The sequence below is a fragment of the Falco punctatus genome (genome assembly GCF_963210335.1).
Source record: "Falco punctatus genome assembly, chromosome: 19".
In the NCBI taxonomy this organism is placed as follows: Eukaryota; Metazoa; Chordata; class Aves; order Falconiformes; family Falconidae; genus Falco; species Falco punctatus.
The window spans coordinates 1,029,382-1,047,797 of NC_137599.1; the positions used below are offsets into that span (position 1 = coordinate 1,029,382).

At 56.6% G+C, this 18,416-nt stretch overlaps 2 protein-coding genes across 2 annotated transcripts; both read right to left on the reverse strand.

The window, feature by feature from the left end:
* Positions 1-10,732: 10,732 nt before the first annotated feature.
* LOC308055642 (feather keratin Cos2-2-like) lies at positions 10,733-12,453 on the reverse strand. The gene has a single exon (XM_080369837.1). It carries the CDS (start codon positions 11,539-11,541, stop codon positions 11,134-11,136), a length of 408 nt encoding a protein of 135 aa, XP_080225963.1. The 5' UTR covers positions 11,542-12,453; the 3' UTR covers positions 10,733-11,133.
* Positions 12,454-14,089: 1,636 nt separating this feature from the next.
* Positions 14,090-16,031, reverse strand: LOC308055649 (feather keratin Cos1-2-like). Its single transcript, XM_080369844.1, has 2 exons — positions 15,185-16,031; positions 14,090-14,817 (listed from the first exon to the last, which is right to left on the reverse strand). Exons 1-2 carry the CDS (start codon positions 15,350-15,352, stop codon positions 14,491-14,493), a joined length of 495 nt encoding a protein of 164 aa, XP_080225970.1. The 5' UTR covers positions 15,353-16,031; the 3' UTR covers positions 14,090-14,490.
* Between the last annotated feature and the right edge of the window lie 2,385 nt (positions 16,032-18,416).

Here is an 18,416-nt window from a genome sequence, read left to right on the forward strand (position 1 = left end):
CCCCGCTGGCCAGCAGCTGCAACGAGCCCTGTTGCAGGCAGTGCCAGAGCTCCAACATCGTCATCCAGCCCTCCGCCGTGGTGGTGACCCTGCCCGGCCCCATCCTCAGCTCCTTCCCGCAGAACACCGCCGTGGGCTCCTCCACCTCCGCTGCCGTTGGCAGCATCCTCAGCTGTGAGGGAGTGCCCATCAACTCCGGGGGCTTTGACCTCTCCTGCATCACCAGCCGCTACTGCGGCAGCAGATGTCGCCCCTGCTAAAGGTGCTGGCAACAGCTTTGGGCAAGAACCTTCAGGACCTCAGAACATGGACCGGAGATGGAGCTCCGTGCCATTGGCCCCTTCTTCCACTCAGCCTTTTTGCCCTCTTCCCTTTGCTGTCGCCTAGCCTCCCAGCACCAGCGTGGCTGGCACCTGTTGGCCTCCCTCCCTCCGCAGGGCAGGCAGACGGACACCCTGCAGGAGCTCCACCGCACCTCAGTGGCTGCCCCTGGCGCTGCCTAGGAGCCACCTCCTTTTCTTCTTTCGACTCATTAAAGTTGTGCTGCATCCAGGCCTGTGCCTCCGAGTCCTCCCTCCTTCTGTGGCAGCTCTCCCAGTCTGCCCGGGGAATAACGGGCGAGGAAGGGGAGAACTCCCTGCAGTGGATTCTATCGCTTGGCAACATGCTAAATTCATGCTTTTTTGTGGATGAACCGATGGTAATTGGTTTTCAAGGATGGTCAGCTTAGCGGGTGTGTCATGCTCCATCGGGCAATGACAGTATCAGCTCTCAGCCAGCATTCTCTCCTGGTCCTAATCACACATAATGTAACCCCTGCCCATGGTCTATAGATATATAGCTGTCAGGCATCTTGGATATTTGAAGCAGGCAATTAAGAATGAGACTATTAAGAAACCAATGCACCCGGGAAACACACACATTCAGTGAGTTACAACAGGTGTCAGTGGTTGTTACAGACTGAGGCCCAATCAGTTTTCCTTACATGGGACACCAATTGTCACAGCACGAGCAAAACTAGCAAGCTGCAACAAGGCTTTACCATGGGTCAGATGCTACTGTCCATGCTGTGTCTCCATCCTCCAGAGGCCAGGCCACACTGCTGCTTCTCTCGGCTACATCCAGCTCCTCCCTGCTCCTCCTCCAACCAGCCTCTCTCCCACACGCCTCAGGGCTATTTAACCACTTAGCAGGATGAGCTACAGCTGCACATCGTCCATGACAATAACCCCCTGCCTTTGAGGCAAGGCCACAGCTGCATGTTATCAATGTAATCAGCCCACTGCCTTCATTCCTCTACAAGCAATATCATGCCATGGTCAGTTGCAGCAAACCAGCAGTGTTGGTCAGATGTCTGCCAAGTCCTCTCTGCTCTGGTCTACTACCCACACCTCTGCCCAGGCATGGTCAGACCTTCACCTTGGATAGTCAGGTTCTGTCAGTTGGCAACAGGTTCTGATTATCCGTCTGACAGCAATACAGAGAATAGATTTAACCGACCACAGCTTTATTCCTTCCGTCTGGTCTGGGCAGCTGATCCCTCCTGGTCATGTACTGGGCCACAGCAAAGAAGAGCAGGACATCTGTAAGTGATGTCATTCCCCCGGGCTTCCCACATCTCCCAAGGTGGGCACGTGCTCCCATGTGCCATTATTTCCTCCATGTGTCTTCCAACCTTGGTGGGGAATGGCCTCCTCATTGTCACTGTGTGGAGCAGTCAGCACCTGCAGACCTTGCTGAATTTCTACATCCTCATCAGGTTCCCTTCATGGAGGCCTGGTATACCATCACTGGCGTGTCAAAAACGATGTAGATGTTCTTGCCACCAGAAAAAATGCTGGTGTTGCCTGCTGGCAGGCACAGTCATTCTTCCCCTTTTTCCTGGTTATCACTGAGTTTGTGATCCTCTCAGTGATGTCCTGCCCTGGTTTTGGCCAGGGTGGAGTTAGTTTTCTTCTCCATAGCTGGTACAATGCTATGTTTTTGGTTTGGTATGAGAATAATGTTGATAACACACTGATGGCTTTAGTTGTTGCTAAGTAACATTTATACTAAGCCCAGGACTTTTTGGTTGTTTAGGCCCTGCCAGTGATAAGGTGGGGGTGTGTGTGTGTGCAAGGAAATGGCAGGGGACGCAGCCAGGACAGCTGACCCAAACTGGCCAAAGGGATCTTCCATATCACAGAATGTCATGCTGAGTATATAAACTCAGGGGGAGCGGTTTGGGCAGTCTGGTTGTTGCATCAGTCAGCGGGTGGTGAGCGATTGTATTGTGCATCACTTGTTTTGTTTTTTCCCTTTCGGATTTTATTCCTCTCTCCCTCCCCTTTTTGTCACACTACTACTACTACTACTACTATTATATTTCATTTTACGTCAATTATTAAATTGCTGTTACCTCAACACGTGAGTTTTACCTTTCCTGATTCTCTTCCCCATGCCAATGGGGAGGGGGGGGTGGGGGGGGGTGGGGTGGGCAGGAGTGAGCGAGCAACTGTGTGGTGGTACTTGGTTGCCAGCTGGGGTTAAACCACAACATGTCCTTTAATCATGATTTCATCATATGCAAACTGCTCCATTACACCACTCTCATGAGAAAGAAAATCTGCTTCTTGCAAGCTCCACCAGCCCCTCTTATGTGTCAAAGGACCAAAGGGCTGGAGAACCTGTCCTGTGAGGAAAGAGTGAAGGAGCTAGGCCTTTTTTCTCTGGTGGGGGACCTGATCACAATATTCCAGTACTTAAAGGTTGTCTACAAAGAGGAGGGAGGCTCTCTCATCACAAGAAGCCACATGGAGAAGACAAGGGCCAACAAGTACAAGTTGCACCTGGAGAGGTTTTACCTTGACGTAAGAACTACAATTTTTATAGTACGAACAACCATTCCCTGGAACAGCCTCCCCAGGGACACGGTGGAGTCCCCATTGCTGGAGGTTTGCAAGATGCAACTGGACAAGGTGGTTAGATAATCTCATCTAGGCCTCCTATCCCACGAAAGATTGGACCAGGTTATCTCTGAAGGCCCCTTCAAACCTGGACTATCTTATGATTCTATGATCGTCTCAGTGATGTCCTTCAATCACGACGTCACTTTATACAAACCACTCCACTGCACCACTGTCACGACAAAGAAAATCTGCATTCCAAAAGAGTTTATGGCAATCAAGACTAGCATTTTTTGCAGAGAAAATTAAATGCTGCATGGTTAACGTCCTCTTCATTTCCTAGACTTGTTCACTTAAAGACTCATATGCTATAGGCAGGGAATAGCAGAGAGGAACATGAACTTTTGAACTTCTTCTCTAGAAGGCTTTTGTAGTGATCAAGAGAAATGACGGTCCCCAAAGGGTAAGTCAGCAGGTCCATATTACACTTCTAAGGTGTCAGATTGATGTGCCCAGAGGAGTGTATTGGTATTGATTATCCAGGTCTTCTAGATGACAGCTCTGTTGACTTTGAAGGACTCCACCCTGGGGTCCATTGCCTGGGCGCAGGGCAGAGCAGGGCCTTGGACCCATGCTGGGGAGATGCCTTCCTGGGATTAGTACCAGTACTCGTCCTGCCAGTGTAACTGCCCAGACGGGTCCGGTTCCCCGCACGGCCCAGTGTGAGACAGGTGTCCTACTGTGAGGGCACAGCCCTGCCTTTCATTGTGCCCATGTGGCTCCAAGTGCAGGGTCTGTTGAAGGATAGATGGCCAATGGCTACAGGCTGCAGTGCTAGAAGAGCCTGCTCTGCAATGAGGAGCAGTGGTGGTGTAAGCAGAGCTCAGACTGGCCTTGCCTCAGAGCACTGGGTGAGGAAGGGTAGCTGAGTCTGGGCAGGGCCATCTCCAGCATTTGTGCTATGGTTAGGTGGGGGCCTGTCTCGTACTGCCAAAAGGTGCCCAGTGGCCAGTGACATTGAAATAGATGGCTTCTCTGCCCGAAACTGTTGGAAGGAAGAGCCTGAGGGGAACCTTACATCATCCATGGGGTGCCGTGTGTCTGAGTTGTTCTGTTGAGCCCAGTAGTGCCTTGAGGAGATCCGATTCTGTAAGAGTTCCACCCTCCCCTTCCTCCCCCATTATTCCCCGGGCAGACTGGGAGAGCTGCCACAGAAGGAGGGAGGACTCGGAGGCACAGGCCTGGATGCAGCACAACTTTAATGAGTCGAAAGAAGAAAAGGAGGTGGCTCCTAGGCAGCGCCAGGGGCAGCCACTGAGGTGCGGTGGAGCTCCTGCAGGGTGTCCGTCTGCCTGCCCTGCGGAGGGAGGGAGGCCAACAGGTGCCAGCCACGCTGGTGCTGGGAGGCTAGGCGACAGCAAAGGGAAGAGGGCAAAAAGGCTGAGTGGAAGAAGGGGCCAATGGCACGGAGCTCCATCTCCGGTCCATGTTCTGAGGTCCTGAAGGTTCTTGCCCAAAGCTGTTGCCAGCACCTTTAGCAGGGGCGACATCTGCTGCCGCAGTAGCGGCTGGTGATGCAGGAGAGGTCAAAGCCCCTGGAGTTGATGGGCACTCCCTCACAGCTGAGGATGCTGCCAACGGCAGCGGAGGTGGAGGAGCCCACGGCGGTGTTCTGCGGGAAGGAGCTGAGGATGGGGCCGGGCAGGGTCACCACCACGGCGGAGGGCTGGATGACGATGTTGGAGCTCTGGCACTGCCTGACACAGGGCTCGTTGCAGCTGCTGGCCAGCGGGGTCGGGCCGCAGGGCTGGCAGGGCTGGCACGGGTTGCAGCAGGACATGGCTTGGGGCTGGAGGTGCACCTGGGAGAGAGGGCAGGGGAAGCCAGAAACGGGGAAACATGAGAAGCAGCACTGCACCCAACCACAGCGGGGCCACCGCATCTCCTGGCCCAGCACACGCTGCCCAGCTGAAAGCCCAGGAGCCACCTCAGCTACGTCCCAGGCTCTCTCTGCAGAAGACCTTCTCCCCCCTTCCCTCTCCCGTGAGAAGCAGCTCCCAGCCCGGGGCTAGCACAGCCCACACGAGCTGAGCCCTCCACGGAGGAAAGACCTGGTCTGGAAGGAGGAGGACAAGAGACTTCACACGCACCTGATTCCCAAGGAGAAGGGGGCAAGAGAAGCGCATGAGAGCGCAGAGAGTCGGGCCGCCTTTTATAGCAGTCCTGCACTGCCTCGGGCCCAGAGGCACCCTCTGTGGAAGTAATAATTTTCTGACAAGTTCCTGGCAAATGCAGACCATCCCACCTAATGGTATGGGCTGTGTCCTGGTTTCCTGCACCGCTGCCTTTTCATTTCCTTGCTTACGGCACGTGCTTTCCCACATGAAGGCTGCTCTAAGTGCCGGCATGAGAAGGCCAAGGATTTCCGGGACAGGAACGTGCCGGCGCAGGAGGAAGACGCAGCTCAAGTGCTGGTGGCATCCCATGCGGAGAGGTGATGTGCGCCTGGCTCATTCCCGTGGGCTTGCTTGCGGCACAGTTGTCGGGAAAGGGGCACCGCTCCCATGCTTCTCATCTGCGTTGGCCCCAGGACTGCCATGGGAGAGGGCACGGCACATCCTTTCCTCTTGCTCCCCCCATCTCTCTCTGATGGTCGCTCATTGCCATCTCCTGTCTTTCTGTAAGCGTGCAGAGGTTTGCCTGGCTCCGTGCAGGCGTGAATGAGCACACGTGTGTCAGCCTGTACTTGTGTGGGTCAGGGTGAAGACCTTGGCCTTCCCGGGGGTGTCCCTGGGCACTGCAGAGCAGCAGATCGCCCGTGCCAGCCAGAGCCCATTACAGCTGAGAGGCGGTGCCTTTGGCCGGGCAGAGAGGTGCCCAGGGAGCTGAAACGCAGCCTCTGCCCCCGCACCCCCACCTCTTGCTTTAAGTACAGGGCCAGGAAAGCCTGCCCGCCTCTGCGGGCCCCTGTCCCTGAATCGGTCCCCTTATGGTGCCGTCTTGCTGGGGGCTGGGGCGGGACGCAGGCTCCTCGTGTCCAGGCCAGGGCCAGGTGCACTTCGGCCTGGTGCTCACTGAGGCACGGCCTCAGACCTGGTGCCAAATGGGTGTGGAAGGGAAGGGACGGGGCTCCGCATGTTGCTCGGCTGTGAGATGGGGTGCCGCAGGGGCAGTCGCGCAGCTCTGAGTCCAGCTCCTTTGGTGTTCAAGCACCATGAGTTCCAGGTCACGCACAGAACACGGAGTCTGAAGGCCAAGCACCTGTGTCTGGGGAGGCAGAGACAAGGCGTTCAGGGGAAGGTGCCAAAACCCGGCTGCTTCTTCATGAGCAGGTCAGGTAAAGTCCCTCTTTGCGCAGAAGGAAACTTGTGTGTGCTGACCGCAGCGCCCGCAGCCGCAGCCCCCTGCGCTGCTGCGCGGTGGGGGAAATAGAAGAGCCGTGAATGAAGGAGGGAAGCTGAGGCTGTGGAGAAGACGTGGGGACGGGGTGGAGGTATCTTAAGGGCTTTTCTGCTGTTTCTCTCCCTGCTGCTCTATTTTTCATTGGCAATATGTTTGAGGAATGTTCCCCCAGTCAAGTCTGTTTTTCCAGTGAAAGTAACGGGTAAGTGATGCCGCTGGCTTTGCCTCGACCCACAGCCTTTTTCACCTTCTTTCCCCCTCTGTCGCGTTGCGCAGGGAGAGGGAGAGAGCAGCCTGGTGGGTCTGGAAGCCAGCCAAGGTCTTTTCAGGATTGCCCCACTTATGGTTCGTGCAAGTGCCGTGAGTGTTTGTCATTTATGTGCTTTTTTCCTGCTTTCTCTCTGTGCCATCAGGAGCAGACTCCTTCTGCCACAGACCTTCCCCTCAGAGGACAGTGGGCAATGATGCCCATTGGCCTCTGCAGGGACCCGCTGTACGGACGTGACGGAATGAGAGGGGACTTGCCGTAGCTACCCTTGCCCTCGGATGCACACCCTGCCCCTTCGTCCTGGAGATGGGTGGGGAGGTGAGGAGGAGGCGGCTGTGGGCTCTAGCCAGGGTGATTTCTCCCGCTATTCCCTCCTTCCGTCCTCGTCGCCACCTTCTGTCTGAGCCTTCTCCCCCAGCACAGCTCCATGCAGAGCAGGAGGAACTGCCCTGAGTGCCCGTGGGGCTGCTGACCTCCCAGGGCCTCCTGCAGCACCGGGCTCGTCCCATGAAGACAGGGCAAGTTGGCACCACCATCCGCAGGGCATGTTTGGAGGCCAAGGGCACTATTTCTGGGCAGACACACAGCACGGGAAGGGCTGATGGGCACGGGCTGTGCAGTGGCCAGAGATGTTGTCCTCAGCTCCGAGGGACAGCGACCAAAGGAGGCCATGGGGCTGTGTGTGCTGCCCTCCCATTGGTCTAGGAATGAGAAAGGAGCCACTTGCTCCCCCATTTGTTCCCTCCCGGCGCATCTCCTTCCTCCCTGCGCAGGTTTTAGAGAACATCCAGAGAGGAAAGGACCACACAGAGCCAGGGGCTGGGATGCTGCAGAGTTTAATGAGTCCAAAGAGGGAAACAAGATGCCTCTGAGGGGAGGCCACAGGGAAAGGGTCGCGCGGACAGCCAGGAGCCAGTGCCCCACAGAGGGAGAGGGACAGGCAGGTCCCCCCTGGGCTGCCTTTGGTGGGCCTCATGGCCCAGGGGCGTGGACAAAAACAAAGGCAAGGGAGGAAAAGGAGAGAGTGGAGGAAGGGAACGAGAGGCATCGGTCACGTTTCAAGAGAGCCCAGGCTGGCCCCTTCCTCAGGGCTGACACCCGTTGCAGGAGGCGTGAGGCATGCTCAGCCCCTCTCAAAGCAATGGCCACAGTCTCCGTCGTTCAGCATGGCATCATCTTCTGGGTTCCAGCGGATCCTTGTCCGGGCCGTCACCAGTGGCTTTAGCAGGGGCGACATCTGCTGCCGCAGTAGCGGCTGGTGATGCAGGAGAGGTCAAAGCCCCCGGAGTTGATGGGCACTCCCTCACAGCTGAGGATGCTGCCAACGGCAGCGGAGGTGGAGGAGCCCACGGCGGTGTTCTGCGGGAAGGAGCTGAGGATGGGGCCGGGCAGGGTCACCACCACGGCGGAGGGCTGGATGACGATGTTGGAGCTCTGGCACTGCCTGACACAGGGCTCGTTGCAGCTGCTGGCCAGCGGGGTCGGGCCGCAGGGCTGGCAGGGCTGGCACGGGTTGCAGCAGGACATGGCTTGGGGCTGGAGGTGCACCTGGGAGAGAGGGCAGGGGAAGCCAGAAACGGGGAAACATGAGAAGCAGCACTGCACCCAACCACAGCGGGGCCACCGCATCTCCTGGCCCAGCACACGCTGCCCAGCTGAAAGCCCAGGAGCCACCTCAGCTACGTCCCAGGCTCTCTCTGCAGAAGACCTTCTCCCCCCTTCCCTCTCCCGTGAGAAGCAGCTCCCAGCCCGGGGCTAGCACAGCCCACACGAGCTGAGCCCTCCACGGAGGAAAGACCTGGTCTGGAAGGAGGAGGACAAGAGACTTCACACGCACCTGATTCCCAAGGAGAAGGGGGCAAGAGAAGCGCATGAGAGCGCAGAGAGTCGGGCCGCCTTTTATAGCAGTCCTGCACTGCCTCGGGCCCAGAGGCACCCTCTGTGGAAGTAATAATTTTCTGACAAGTTCCTGGCAAATGCAGACCATCCCACCTAATGGTATGGGCTGTGTCCTGGTTTCCTGCACCGCTGCCTTTTCATTTCCTTGCTTACGGCACGTGCTTTCCCACATGAAGGCTGCTCTAAGTGCCGGCATGAGAAGGCCAAGGATTTCCGGGACAGGAACGTGCCGGCGCAGGAGGAAGACGCAGCTCAAGTGCTGGTGGCATCCCATGCGGAGAGGTGATGTGCGCCTGGCTCATTCCCGTGGGCTTGCTTGCGGCACAGTTGTCAGGAAAGGGGCACCGCTCCCATGCTTCTCATCTGCGTTGGCCCCAGGACTGCCATGGGAGAGGGCACGGCACATCCTTTCCTCTTGCTCCCCCCATCTCTCTCTGATGGTCGCTCATTGCCATCTCCTGTCTTTCTGTAAGCGTGCAGAGGTTTGCCTGGCTCCGTGCAGGCGTGAATGAGCACACGTGTGTCAGCCTGTACTTGTGTGGGTCAGGGTGAAGACCTTGGCCTTCCCGGGGGTGTCCCTGGGCACTGCAGAGCAGCAGATCGCCCGTGCCAGCCAGAGCCCATTACAGCTGAGAGGCGGTGCCTTTGGCCGGGCAGAGAGGTGCCCAGGGAGCTGAAACGCAGCCTCTGCCCCCGCACCCCCACCTCTTGCTTTAAGTACAGGGCCAGGAAAGCCTGCCCGCCTCTGCGGGCCCCTGTCCCTGAATCGGTCCCCTTATGGTGCCGTCTTGCTGGGGGCTGGGGCGGGACGCAGGCTTCTCGTGTCCAGGCCAGGGCCAGGTGCACTTCGGCCTGGTGCTCACTGAGGCACAGCCTCAGACCTGGTGCCAAATGGGTGTGGAAGGGAAGGGACGGGGCTCCGCATGTTGCTCGGCTGTGAGATGGGGTGCCGCAGGGGCAGTCGCGCAGCTCTGAGTCCAGCTCCTTTGGTGTTCAAGCACCATGAGTTCCAGGTCACGCACAGAACACGGAGTCTGAAGGCCAAGCACCTGTGTCTGGGGAGGCAGAGACAAGGCGTTCAGGGGAAGGTGCCAAAACCCGGCTGCTTCTTCATGAGCAGGTCAGGTAAAGTCCCTCTTTGCGCAGAAGGAAACTTGTGTGTGCTGACCGCAGCGCCCGCAGCCGCAGCCCCCTGCGCTGCTGCGCGGTGGGGGAAATAGAAGAGCCGTGAATGAAGGAGGGAAGCTGAGGCTGTGGAGAAGACGTGGGGACGGGGTGGAGGTATCTTAAGGGCTTTTCTGCTGTTTCTCTCCCTCCTGCTCTATTTTTCATTGGCAATATGTTTGAGGAATGTTCCCCCAGTCAAGTCTGTTTTTCCAGTGAAAGTAACGGGTAAGTGATGCCGCTGGCTTTGCCTCGACCCACAGCCTTTTTCACCTTCTTTCCCCCTCTGTCGCGTTGCGCAGGGAGAGGGAGAGAGCAGCCTGGTGGGTCTGGAAGCCAGCCAAGGTCTTTTCAGGATTGCCCCACTTATGGTTCGTGCAAGTGCCGTGAGTGTTTGTCATTTATGTGCTTTTTTCCTGCTTTCTCTCTGTGCCATCAGGAGCAGACTCCTTCTGCCACAGACCTTCCCCTCAGAGGACAGTGGGCAATGATGCCCATTGGCCTCTGCAGGGACCCGCTGTACGGACGTGACGGAATGAGAGGGGACTTGCCGTAGCTACCCTTGCCCTCGGATGCACACCCTGCCCCTTCGTCCTGGAGATGGGTGGGGAGGTGAGGAGGAGGCGGCTGTGGGCTCTAGCCAGGGTGATTTCTCCCGCTATTCCCTCCTTCCGTCCTCGTCGCCACCTTCTGTCTGAGCCTTCTCCCCCAGCACAGCTCCATGCAGAGCAGGAGGAACTGCCCTGAGTGCCCGTGGGGCTGCTGACCTCCCAGGGCCTCCTGCAGCACCGGGCTCGTCCCATGAAGACAGGGCAAGTTGGCACCACCATCCGCAGGGCAAGTTTGGAGGCCAAGGGCACTATTTCTGGGCAGACACACAGCACGGGAAGGGCTGATGGGCACGGGCTGTGCAGTGGCCAGAGATGTTGTCCTCAGCTCCGAGGGACAGCGACCAAAGGAGGCCATGGGGCTGTGTGTGCTGCCCTCCCATTGGTCTAGGAATGAGAAAGGAGCCACTTGCTCCCCCATTTGTTCCCTCCCGGCGCATCTCCTTCCTCCCTGCGCAGGTTTTAGAGAACATCCAGAGAGGAAAGGACCACACAGAGCCAGGGGCTGGGATGCTGCAGAGTTTAATGAGTCCAAAGAGGGAAACAAGATGCCTCTGAGGGGAGGCCACAGGGAAAGGGTCGCGCGGACAGCCAAGAGCCAGTGCCCCACAGAGGGAGAGGGACAGGCAGGTCCCCCCTGGGCTGCCTTTGGTGGGCCTCGTGGCCCAGGGGAGTGGACAAAAACAAAGGCAAGGGAGGAAAAGGAGAGAGTGGAGGAAGGGAACGAGAGGCATCGGTCACGTTTCAAGAGAGCCCAGGCTGGCCCCTTCCTCAGGGCTGACACCCGTTGCAGGAGGCGTGAGGCATGCTCAGCCCCTCTCAAAGCAATGGCCACAGTCTCCGTCGTTCAGCATGGCATCATCTTCTGGGTTCCAGCGGATCCTTGTCCGGGCCGTCACCAGTGGCTTTAGCAGGGGCGACATCTGCTGCCGCAGTAGCGGCTGGTGATGCAGGAGAGGTCAAAGCCCCCGGAGTTGATGGGCACTCCCTCACAGCTGAGGATGCTGCCAACGGCAGCGGAGGTGGAGGAGCCCACGGCGGTGTTCTGCGGGAAGGAGCTGAGGATGGGGCCGGGCAGGGTCACCACCACGGCGGAGGGCTGGATGACGATGTTGGAGCTCTGGCACTGCCTGACACAGGGCTCGTTGCAGCTGCTGGCCAGCGGGGTCGGGCCGCAGGGCTGGCAGGGCTGGCACGGGTTGCAGCAGGACATGGCTTGGGGCTGGAGGTGCACCTGGGAGAGAGGGCAGGGGAAGCCAGAAACGGGGAAACATGAGAAGCAGCACTGCACCCAACCACAGCGGGGCCACCGCATCTCCTGGCCCAGCACACGCTGCCCAGCTGAAAGCCCAGGAGCCACCTCAGCTACGTCCCAGGCTCTCTCTGCAGAAGACCTTCTCCCCCCTTCCCTCTCCCGTGAGAAGCAGCTCCCAGCCCGGGGCTAGCACAGCCCACACGAGCTGAGCCCTCCACGGAGGAAAGACCTGGTCTGGAAGGAGGAGGACAAGAGACTTCACACGCACCTGATTCCCAAGGAGAAGGGGGCAAGAGAAGCGCATGAGAGCGCAGAGAGTCGGGCCGCCTTTTATAGCAGTCCTGCACTGCCTCGGGCCCAGAGGCACCCTCTGTGGAAGTAATAATTTTCTGACAAGTTCCTGGCAAATGCAGACCATCCCACCTAATGGTATGGGCTGTGTCCTGGTTTCCTGCACCGCTGCCTTTTCATTTCCTTGCTTACGGCACGTGCTTTCCCACATGAAGGCTGCTCTAAGTGCCGGCATGAGAAGGCCAAGGATTTCCGGGACAGGAACGTGCCGGCGCAGGAGGAAGACGCAGCTCAAGTGCTGGTGGCATCCCATGCGGAGAGGTGATGTGCGCCTGGCTCATTCCCGTGGGCTTGCTTGCGGCACAGTTGTCGGGAAAGGGGCACCGCTCCCATGCTTCTCATCTGCGTTGGCCCCAGGACTGCCATGGGAGAGGGCACGGCACATCCTTTCCTCTTGCTCCCCCCATCTCTCTCTGATGGTCGCTCATTGCCATCTCCTGTCTTTCTGTAAGCGTGCAGAGGTTTGCCTGGCTCCGTGCAGGCGTGAATGAGCACACGTGTGTCAGCCTGTACTTGTGTGGGTCAGGGTGAAGACCTTGGCCTTCCCGGGGGTGTCCCTGGGCACTGCAGAGCAGCAGATCGCCCGTGCCAGCCAGAGCCCATTACAGCTGAGAGGCAGTGCCTTTGGCCGGGCAGAGAGGTGCCCAGGGAGCTGAAACGCAGCCTCTGCCCCCGCACCCCCACCTCTTGCTTTAAGTACAGGGCCAGGAAAGCCTGCCCGCCTCTGCGGGCCCCTGTCCCTGAATCGGTCCCCTTATGGTGCCGTCTTGCTGGGGGCTGGGGCGGGACGCAGGCTTCTCGTGTCCAGGCCAGGGCCAGGTGCACTTCGGCCTGGTGCTCACTGAGGCACAGCCTCAGACCTGGTGCCAAATGGGTGTGGAAGGGAAGGGACGGGGCTCCGCATGTTGCTCGGCTGTGAGATGGGGTGCCGCAGGGGCAGTCGCGCAGCTCTGAGTCCAGCTCCTTTGGTGTTCAAGCACCATGAGTTCCAGGTCACGCACAGAACACGGAGTCTGAAGGCCAAGCACCTGTGTCTGGGGAGGCAGAGACAAGGCGTTCAGGGGAAGGTGCCAAAACCCGGCTGCTTCTTCATGAGCAGGTCAGGTAAAGTCCCTCTTTGCGCAGAAGGAAACTTGTGTGTGCTGACCGCAGCGCCCGCAGCCGCAGCCCCCTGCGCTGCTGCGCGGTGGGGGAAATAGAAGAGCCGTGAATGAAGGAGGGAAGCTGAGGCTGTGGAGAAGACGTGGGGACGGGGTGGAGGTATCTTAAGGGCTTTTCTGCTGTTTCTCTCCCTCCTGCTCTATTTTTCATTGGCAATATGTTTGAGGAATGTTCCCCCAGTCAAGTCTGTTTTTCCAGTGAAAGTAATGGGTAAGTGATGCCGCTGGCTTTGCCTCGACCCACAGCCTTTTTCACCTTCTTTCCCCCTCTGTCGCGTTGCGCAGGGAGAGGGAGAGAGCAGCCTGGTGGGTCTGGAAGCCAGCCAAGGTCTTTTCAGGATTGCCCCACTTATGGTTCGTGCAAGTGCCGTGAGTGTTTGTCATTTATGTGCTTTTTTCCTGCTTTCTCTCTGTGCCATCAGGAGCAGACTCCTTCTGCCACAGACCTTCCCCTCAGAGGACAGTGGGCAATGATGCCCATTGGCCTCTGCAGGGACCCGCTGTACGGACGTGACGGAATGAGAGGGGACTTGCCGTAGCTACCCTTGCCCTCGGATGCACACCCTGCCCCTTCGTCCTGGAGATGGGTGGGGAGGTGAGGAGGAGGCGGCTGTGGGCTCTAGCCAGGGTGATTCCTCCCGCTATTCCCTCCTTCCGTCCTCGTCGCCACCTTCTGTCTGAGCCTTCTCCCCCAGCACAGCTCCATGCAGAGCAGGAGGAACTGCCCTGAGTGCCCGTGGGGCTGCTGACCTCCCAGGGCCTCCTGCAGCACCGGGCTCGTCCCATGAAGACAGGGCAAGTTGGCACCACCATCCGCAGGGCATGTTTGGAGGCCAAGGGCACTATTTCTGGGCAGACACACAGCACGGGAAGGGCTGATGGGCACGGGCTGTGCAGTGGCCAGAGATGTTGTCCTCAGCTCCGAGGGACAGCGACCAAAGGAGGCCATGGGGCTGTGTGTGCTGCCCTCCCATTGGTCTAGGAATGAGAAAGGAGCCACTTGCTCCCCCATTTGTTCCCTCCCGGCGCATCTCCTTCCTCCCTGCGCAGGTTTTAGAGAACATCCAGAGAGGAAAGGACCACACAGAGCCAGGGGCTGGGATGCTGCAGAGTTTAATGAGTCCAAAGAGGGAAACAAGATGCCTCTGAGGGGAGGCCACAGGGAAAGGGTCGCGCGGACAGCCAAGAGCCAGTGCCCCACAGAGGGAGAGGGACAGGCAGGTCCCCCCTGGGCTGCCTTTGGTGGGCCTCGTGGCCCAGGGGAGTGGACAAAAACAAAGGCAAGGGAGGAAAAGGAGAGAGTGGAGGAAGGGAACGAGAGGCATCGGTCACGTTTCAAGAGAGCCCAGGCTGGCCCCTTCCTCAGGGCTGACACCCGTTGCAGGAGGCGTGAGGCATGCTCAGCCCCTCTCAAAGCAATGGCCACAGTCTCCGTCGTTCAGCATGGCATCATCTTCTGGGTTCCAGCGGATCCTTGTCCGGGCCGTCACCAGTGGCTTTAGCAGGGGCGACATCTGCTGCCGCAGTAGCGGCTGGTGATGCAGGAGAGGTCAAAGCCCCCGGAGTTGATGGGCACTCCCTCACAGCTGAGGATGCTGCCAACGGCAGCGGAGGTGGAGGAGCCCACGGCGGTGTTCTGCGGGAAGGAGCTGAGGATGGGGCCGGGCAGGGTCACCACCACGGCGGAGGGCTGGATGACGACGACAGAGTCCTGGCACTGCCTGCAACAGGGCTCGTTGCAGCTGCTGGCCAGCGGGGTCGGGCCGCAGGGCTGGCAGGACTGGCACGGGTTGCAGCAGGACATGGCTTGGGGCTGGAGGTGCACCTGGGAGAGAGGGCAGGGAGGAAGCATGGCACAGGGACACCTCAGGAGCAGCCTGCAACCCCACCAAAAGGAAGCCAAGGCAGGGGGCTGCACAGCGGGAAACAAGGGCTTCTTTGCCCGAGCTCAGCGGGGTCCTGCGCATAGCAGCCAGGCCCAGGGATGCTCATCACTAGCCTGGAGCAAAGGGCCAGCTCAGCCCAGCCTCAGCCTGTCTCCGTGACAGACTGTCTCTCCTCTGACCTCTCCCGCCACCCCCGTCTCGGAGCACTAACATAAGACCAAGGAGCAGGTACCAGCTGAGCTGCCCTCGAAGGCTAGACCCTGTCCTGGAGGAGGAGGTGGAGGAGAAAAGGGGCTTCCAGCTCACCTGGTTCCCAAGGAGAAGGAGGTGACAGAAGCGGCTGAGAGAGCCATCGGTTGGGCTGGCTTTTATACTGGCCCCACGCTGCCTCAGGGCCAAGGCAGCCGCTGCATAAGCAGCAATTTTCCGGCATGCTGCTAATGAACGGAAACATCCCCGGTAATGACATGGCATGTGTTGCTCTTTCCCTCTACGCTGCCCTTGCGTTTCCTGGTTTATGTCATGCCCGTGCCGTCACGGACGTCTCTTTTGAGAGCTGCGATGAGAGGGCCCGTGGTTTCCGGGGCAAGGCTGCCTCACTGTGGGCAGAAGACACGGACTAAGTGCCAGAGGGGTCCAGTGCAGGCAGGTGATGTCAGCCTGGGCTCTCTCTTTTGGGTGTTTTTGTGATCCTTCAGACAGGAACAGCTCCAGCTGCTCCTAGCCCTGCAAACTTGGTCTGCTGAGACCTGACATTGTTTTCGTGTACAAACCAATGGGCATAAAAGGAGCACTGGTATTTTTGTAATGTCTGCAAGTTCCTCTTGATGTATTGTTCTTACGTAGATGTTTAGAGGAAGAAAGGAAAAGAGATCGTATAGGCCTTATCTTCCAGAATTACTGAATAAAACAAAGTCAGGTTGGATGGAGCTTTGAGCCACTTGTCCAATGAAGAATGTCCCTGCCCAAGGCAGAGGGCTTGGAGAAGGTGATCTTCCATGGTCCCTTTGAACCCAAACATGCTACGAGTCTATCATTCTATGAAAACGAGTTGTACGTAAGTAGGAATGGACTAAGTCCTTGGAGCCACACAGTGAAGCCGCTTCAATGCTAGAAGGGATGAAATGCTGAAGTACCAGGCATGGGCGGGTGATGTTGAATTGCGCAGAAAATTTTTGGTAAGATGCACAAGCAGAACGGAAGCAAGAAAGTTGATGTCTCCTCCTTCTGAATGAGACTGTCACTACAGGCCGTTGGGTGACACAGAAAAAAGTGACGGACTCACACCCTTGTGAGATACTGGGGAAAGCAGCATGAGCTGCCAGGTTTGAGTATCAGGATGGACGTGAGCCTGCAATATAAGATTGTACAGATACATCGATCAGCATTTTTGAGAGTATAGAGAGTGAGACGAGGAATGAGCAGAAGGAATGAGGTGATGGATAGCTGGATACACAGTCCGGCAGTGTAAAAATAACTCCAGCTCTCGGGTGGATTCAGGGAGGTTCTTTGCACTGTCTGCGGAGTAGTCCCTGGTGCTTCTCTGCGTGCCGGGTGCCACGCTGCCAGATAACATTGGCTCGTTGGGCAGTCCTTAATGGCATGGAATTTAACACGACTAAGTGCCAGATCCATGCACCTAGGATGGAGTAACACCAGATACAAGTATGAATTAGGAGATGAGTTTCTGGAGAGCAGCCCTGCAGAAAAGGATCTTGGAGTTGTGTCTGACAACAGGTTCCATAGGAGTTAGCATCATGCCCTGGCAGCAAGGGGGCAAACCTTATACTAGGGTGCATTAAGCACAGTATAACCTGCTGGTCAAAAGAGGTGATTTTTCTGTTTTTTATAGCATTGGTGTGGCCTCATCTTGAGTTCTGTATGCGGTTCTAGGCCCCACAATTTCTGGTGGCTGTTAAGGTACTTGAATGTATCCAGAGAAGGGTAACAAAGCTGGTGAAAGGGCTGGAAGGTATGTCCTATGCGGAGCAGCTAAGGGCTTTGGGTTTGTCTAGCTTGGAGAAGAGGAGGCTGAGGGGGAACTTCACTGCTCTCTACAGCTTCCTGAGGAGGAGAAGCAGGGGTGGAGGTGCTGAGCTTTTCTCCCCAGTACTCAGTGACATGACATGTGGGAATGGTTCAAAGTCACATCAGACGCCATTCAGACTTGACATTCAGAAGCATTTTTTTGCTGAGCTGGTGGTCAAACACTGAAGAGGCTTCCTAGAGAGGTGGTTGACGCCCTGTGCCTGTCAGTATTTAAGAGGCGTTTGGACAACGCCCTTAATAACATGCTTTAATTATTCTTTGGCCCTGAAGTGATCAGGTAGTTGAACTATACAATCATTACAGGTCCCTTCCAGCTGAAAATATTCTATTCTGTTCTATTCTTTCCTATGCAATCCTACCTTATCCTATCCTATCCTGTCAGGGATGACTGGACTTCCAGAATGGGAGTTCACCTGTAGGTGAGCAAAGGCAGTGGGTTGATTGATGTTGATCATATGCAGCTGTGGCCTTGATTCGAAGGCAGTGGGTTGATTGCTTTGATGATGTACAGCTGTGATCCTATAGCAGAGTGGTTAAATAGCTCTGAGGCATGTGGGAGAGAGTGGGTGTCTGGATGAAGCAGAAAGATTGGGTTGAGACAGAGGGAAGGAGCAGTGTGGTCTGGTCTCTGGAGGATGAAGAAACAGTGCAGACAATAGAGTTTGCCCAATGGTAAAGCTTTTTGCTGTTTGCTATTTTACTTGTGTTGTGCTATTTCCTGACTGCTGTAACTAAAATTTCAATGTTTACCCACATTTTCTCTGACATGCTGCTCTCTACCTTGCTGATCTGTCACCTCTCCCTAACCAAGAAAAAGTTTGTTCTTTGTTTTAATTATGCTTTCAAGCTAAACCATACTTCTGTCTCTGTAAAACACACATAAGGTTTGGTGGTGTGGGGCTGTGGCTGCAAAGTCAGAGCTGGGGCCAAAACTTCTCAGTACTCAGAGGAGTCGGAAAAAAGATTTCAAATACCTGTGTCCTGGTTTTGGCTGGGAAAGAGTTAATATTCTTCTTGGCAGCTGGTGCAGTACTGTTTTGAATTTGGGGTGAGAATAATGTTGATAGCACGTTGATGGTTTTAGTTGTTGTTACTTAATGTTTATACTAAGTCAAGGACTTGTCAGTTTCTCAGGCCCTGCTAGTGAGAAGGTCTGGAGGGGACACAGCCAGGACAGCTGACTCCAACTGGCCAAAGGGTTGTTCCATACCATACCATGTCATGCTTGGTATACAAACTGGAAGGGGTGAGCCAGGGCCTGGGACCACTGCTTGGGGAATGGCTGGGTATCAGTCAGCAGGTGGTAAGCAATTGTATTGTGCATCACTTCTTTTCTTTCCTCCATTCCCTTTGGATTTTGTTGCTCTCTCCTTCTCCCTCCTTTTCATTATAACTGTTAGTAGTATTATTATAGGTTTTCTTTTATTTAAATTATTGTTCTAATCTCAACCCTCAAGTTTTGCATTCCTTTTCAGTTCTCCTCCCCATT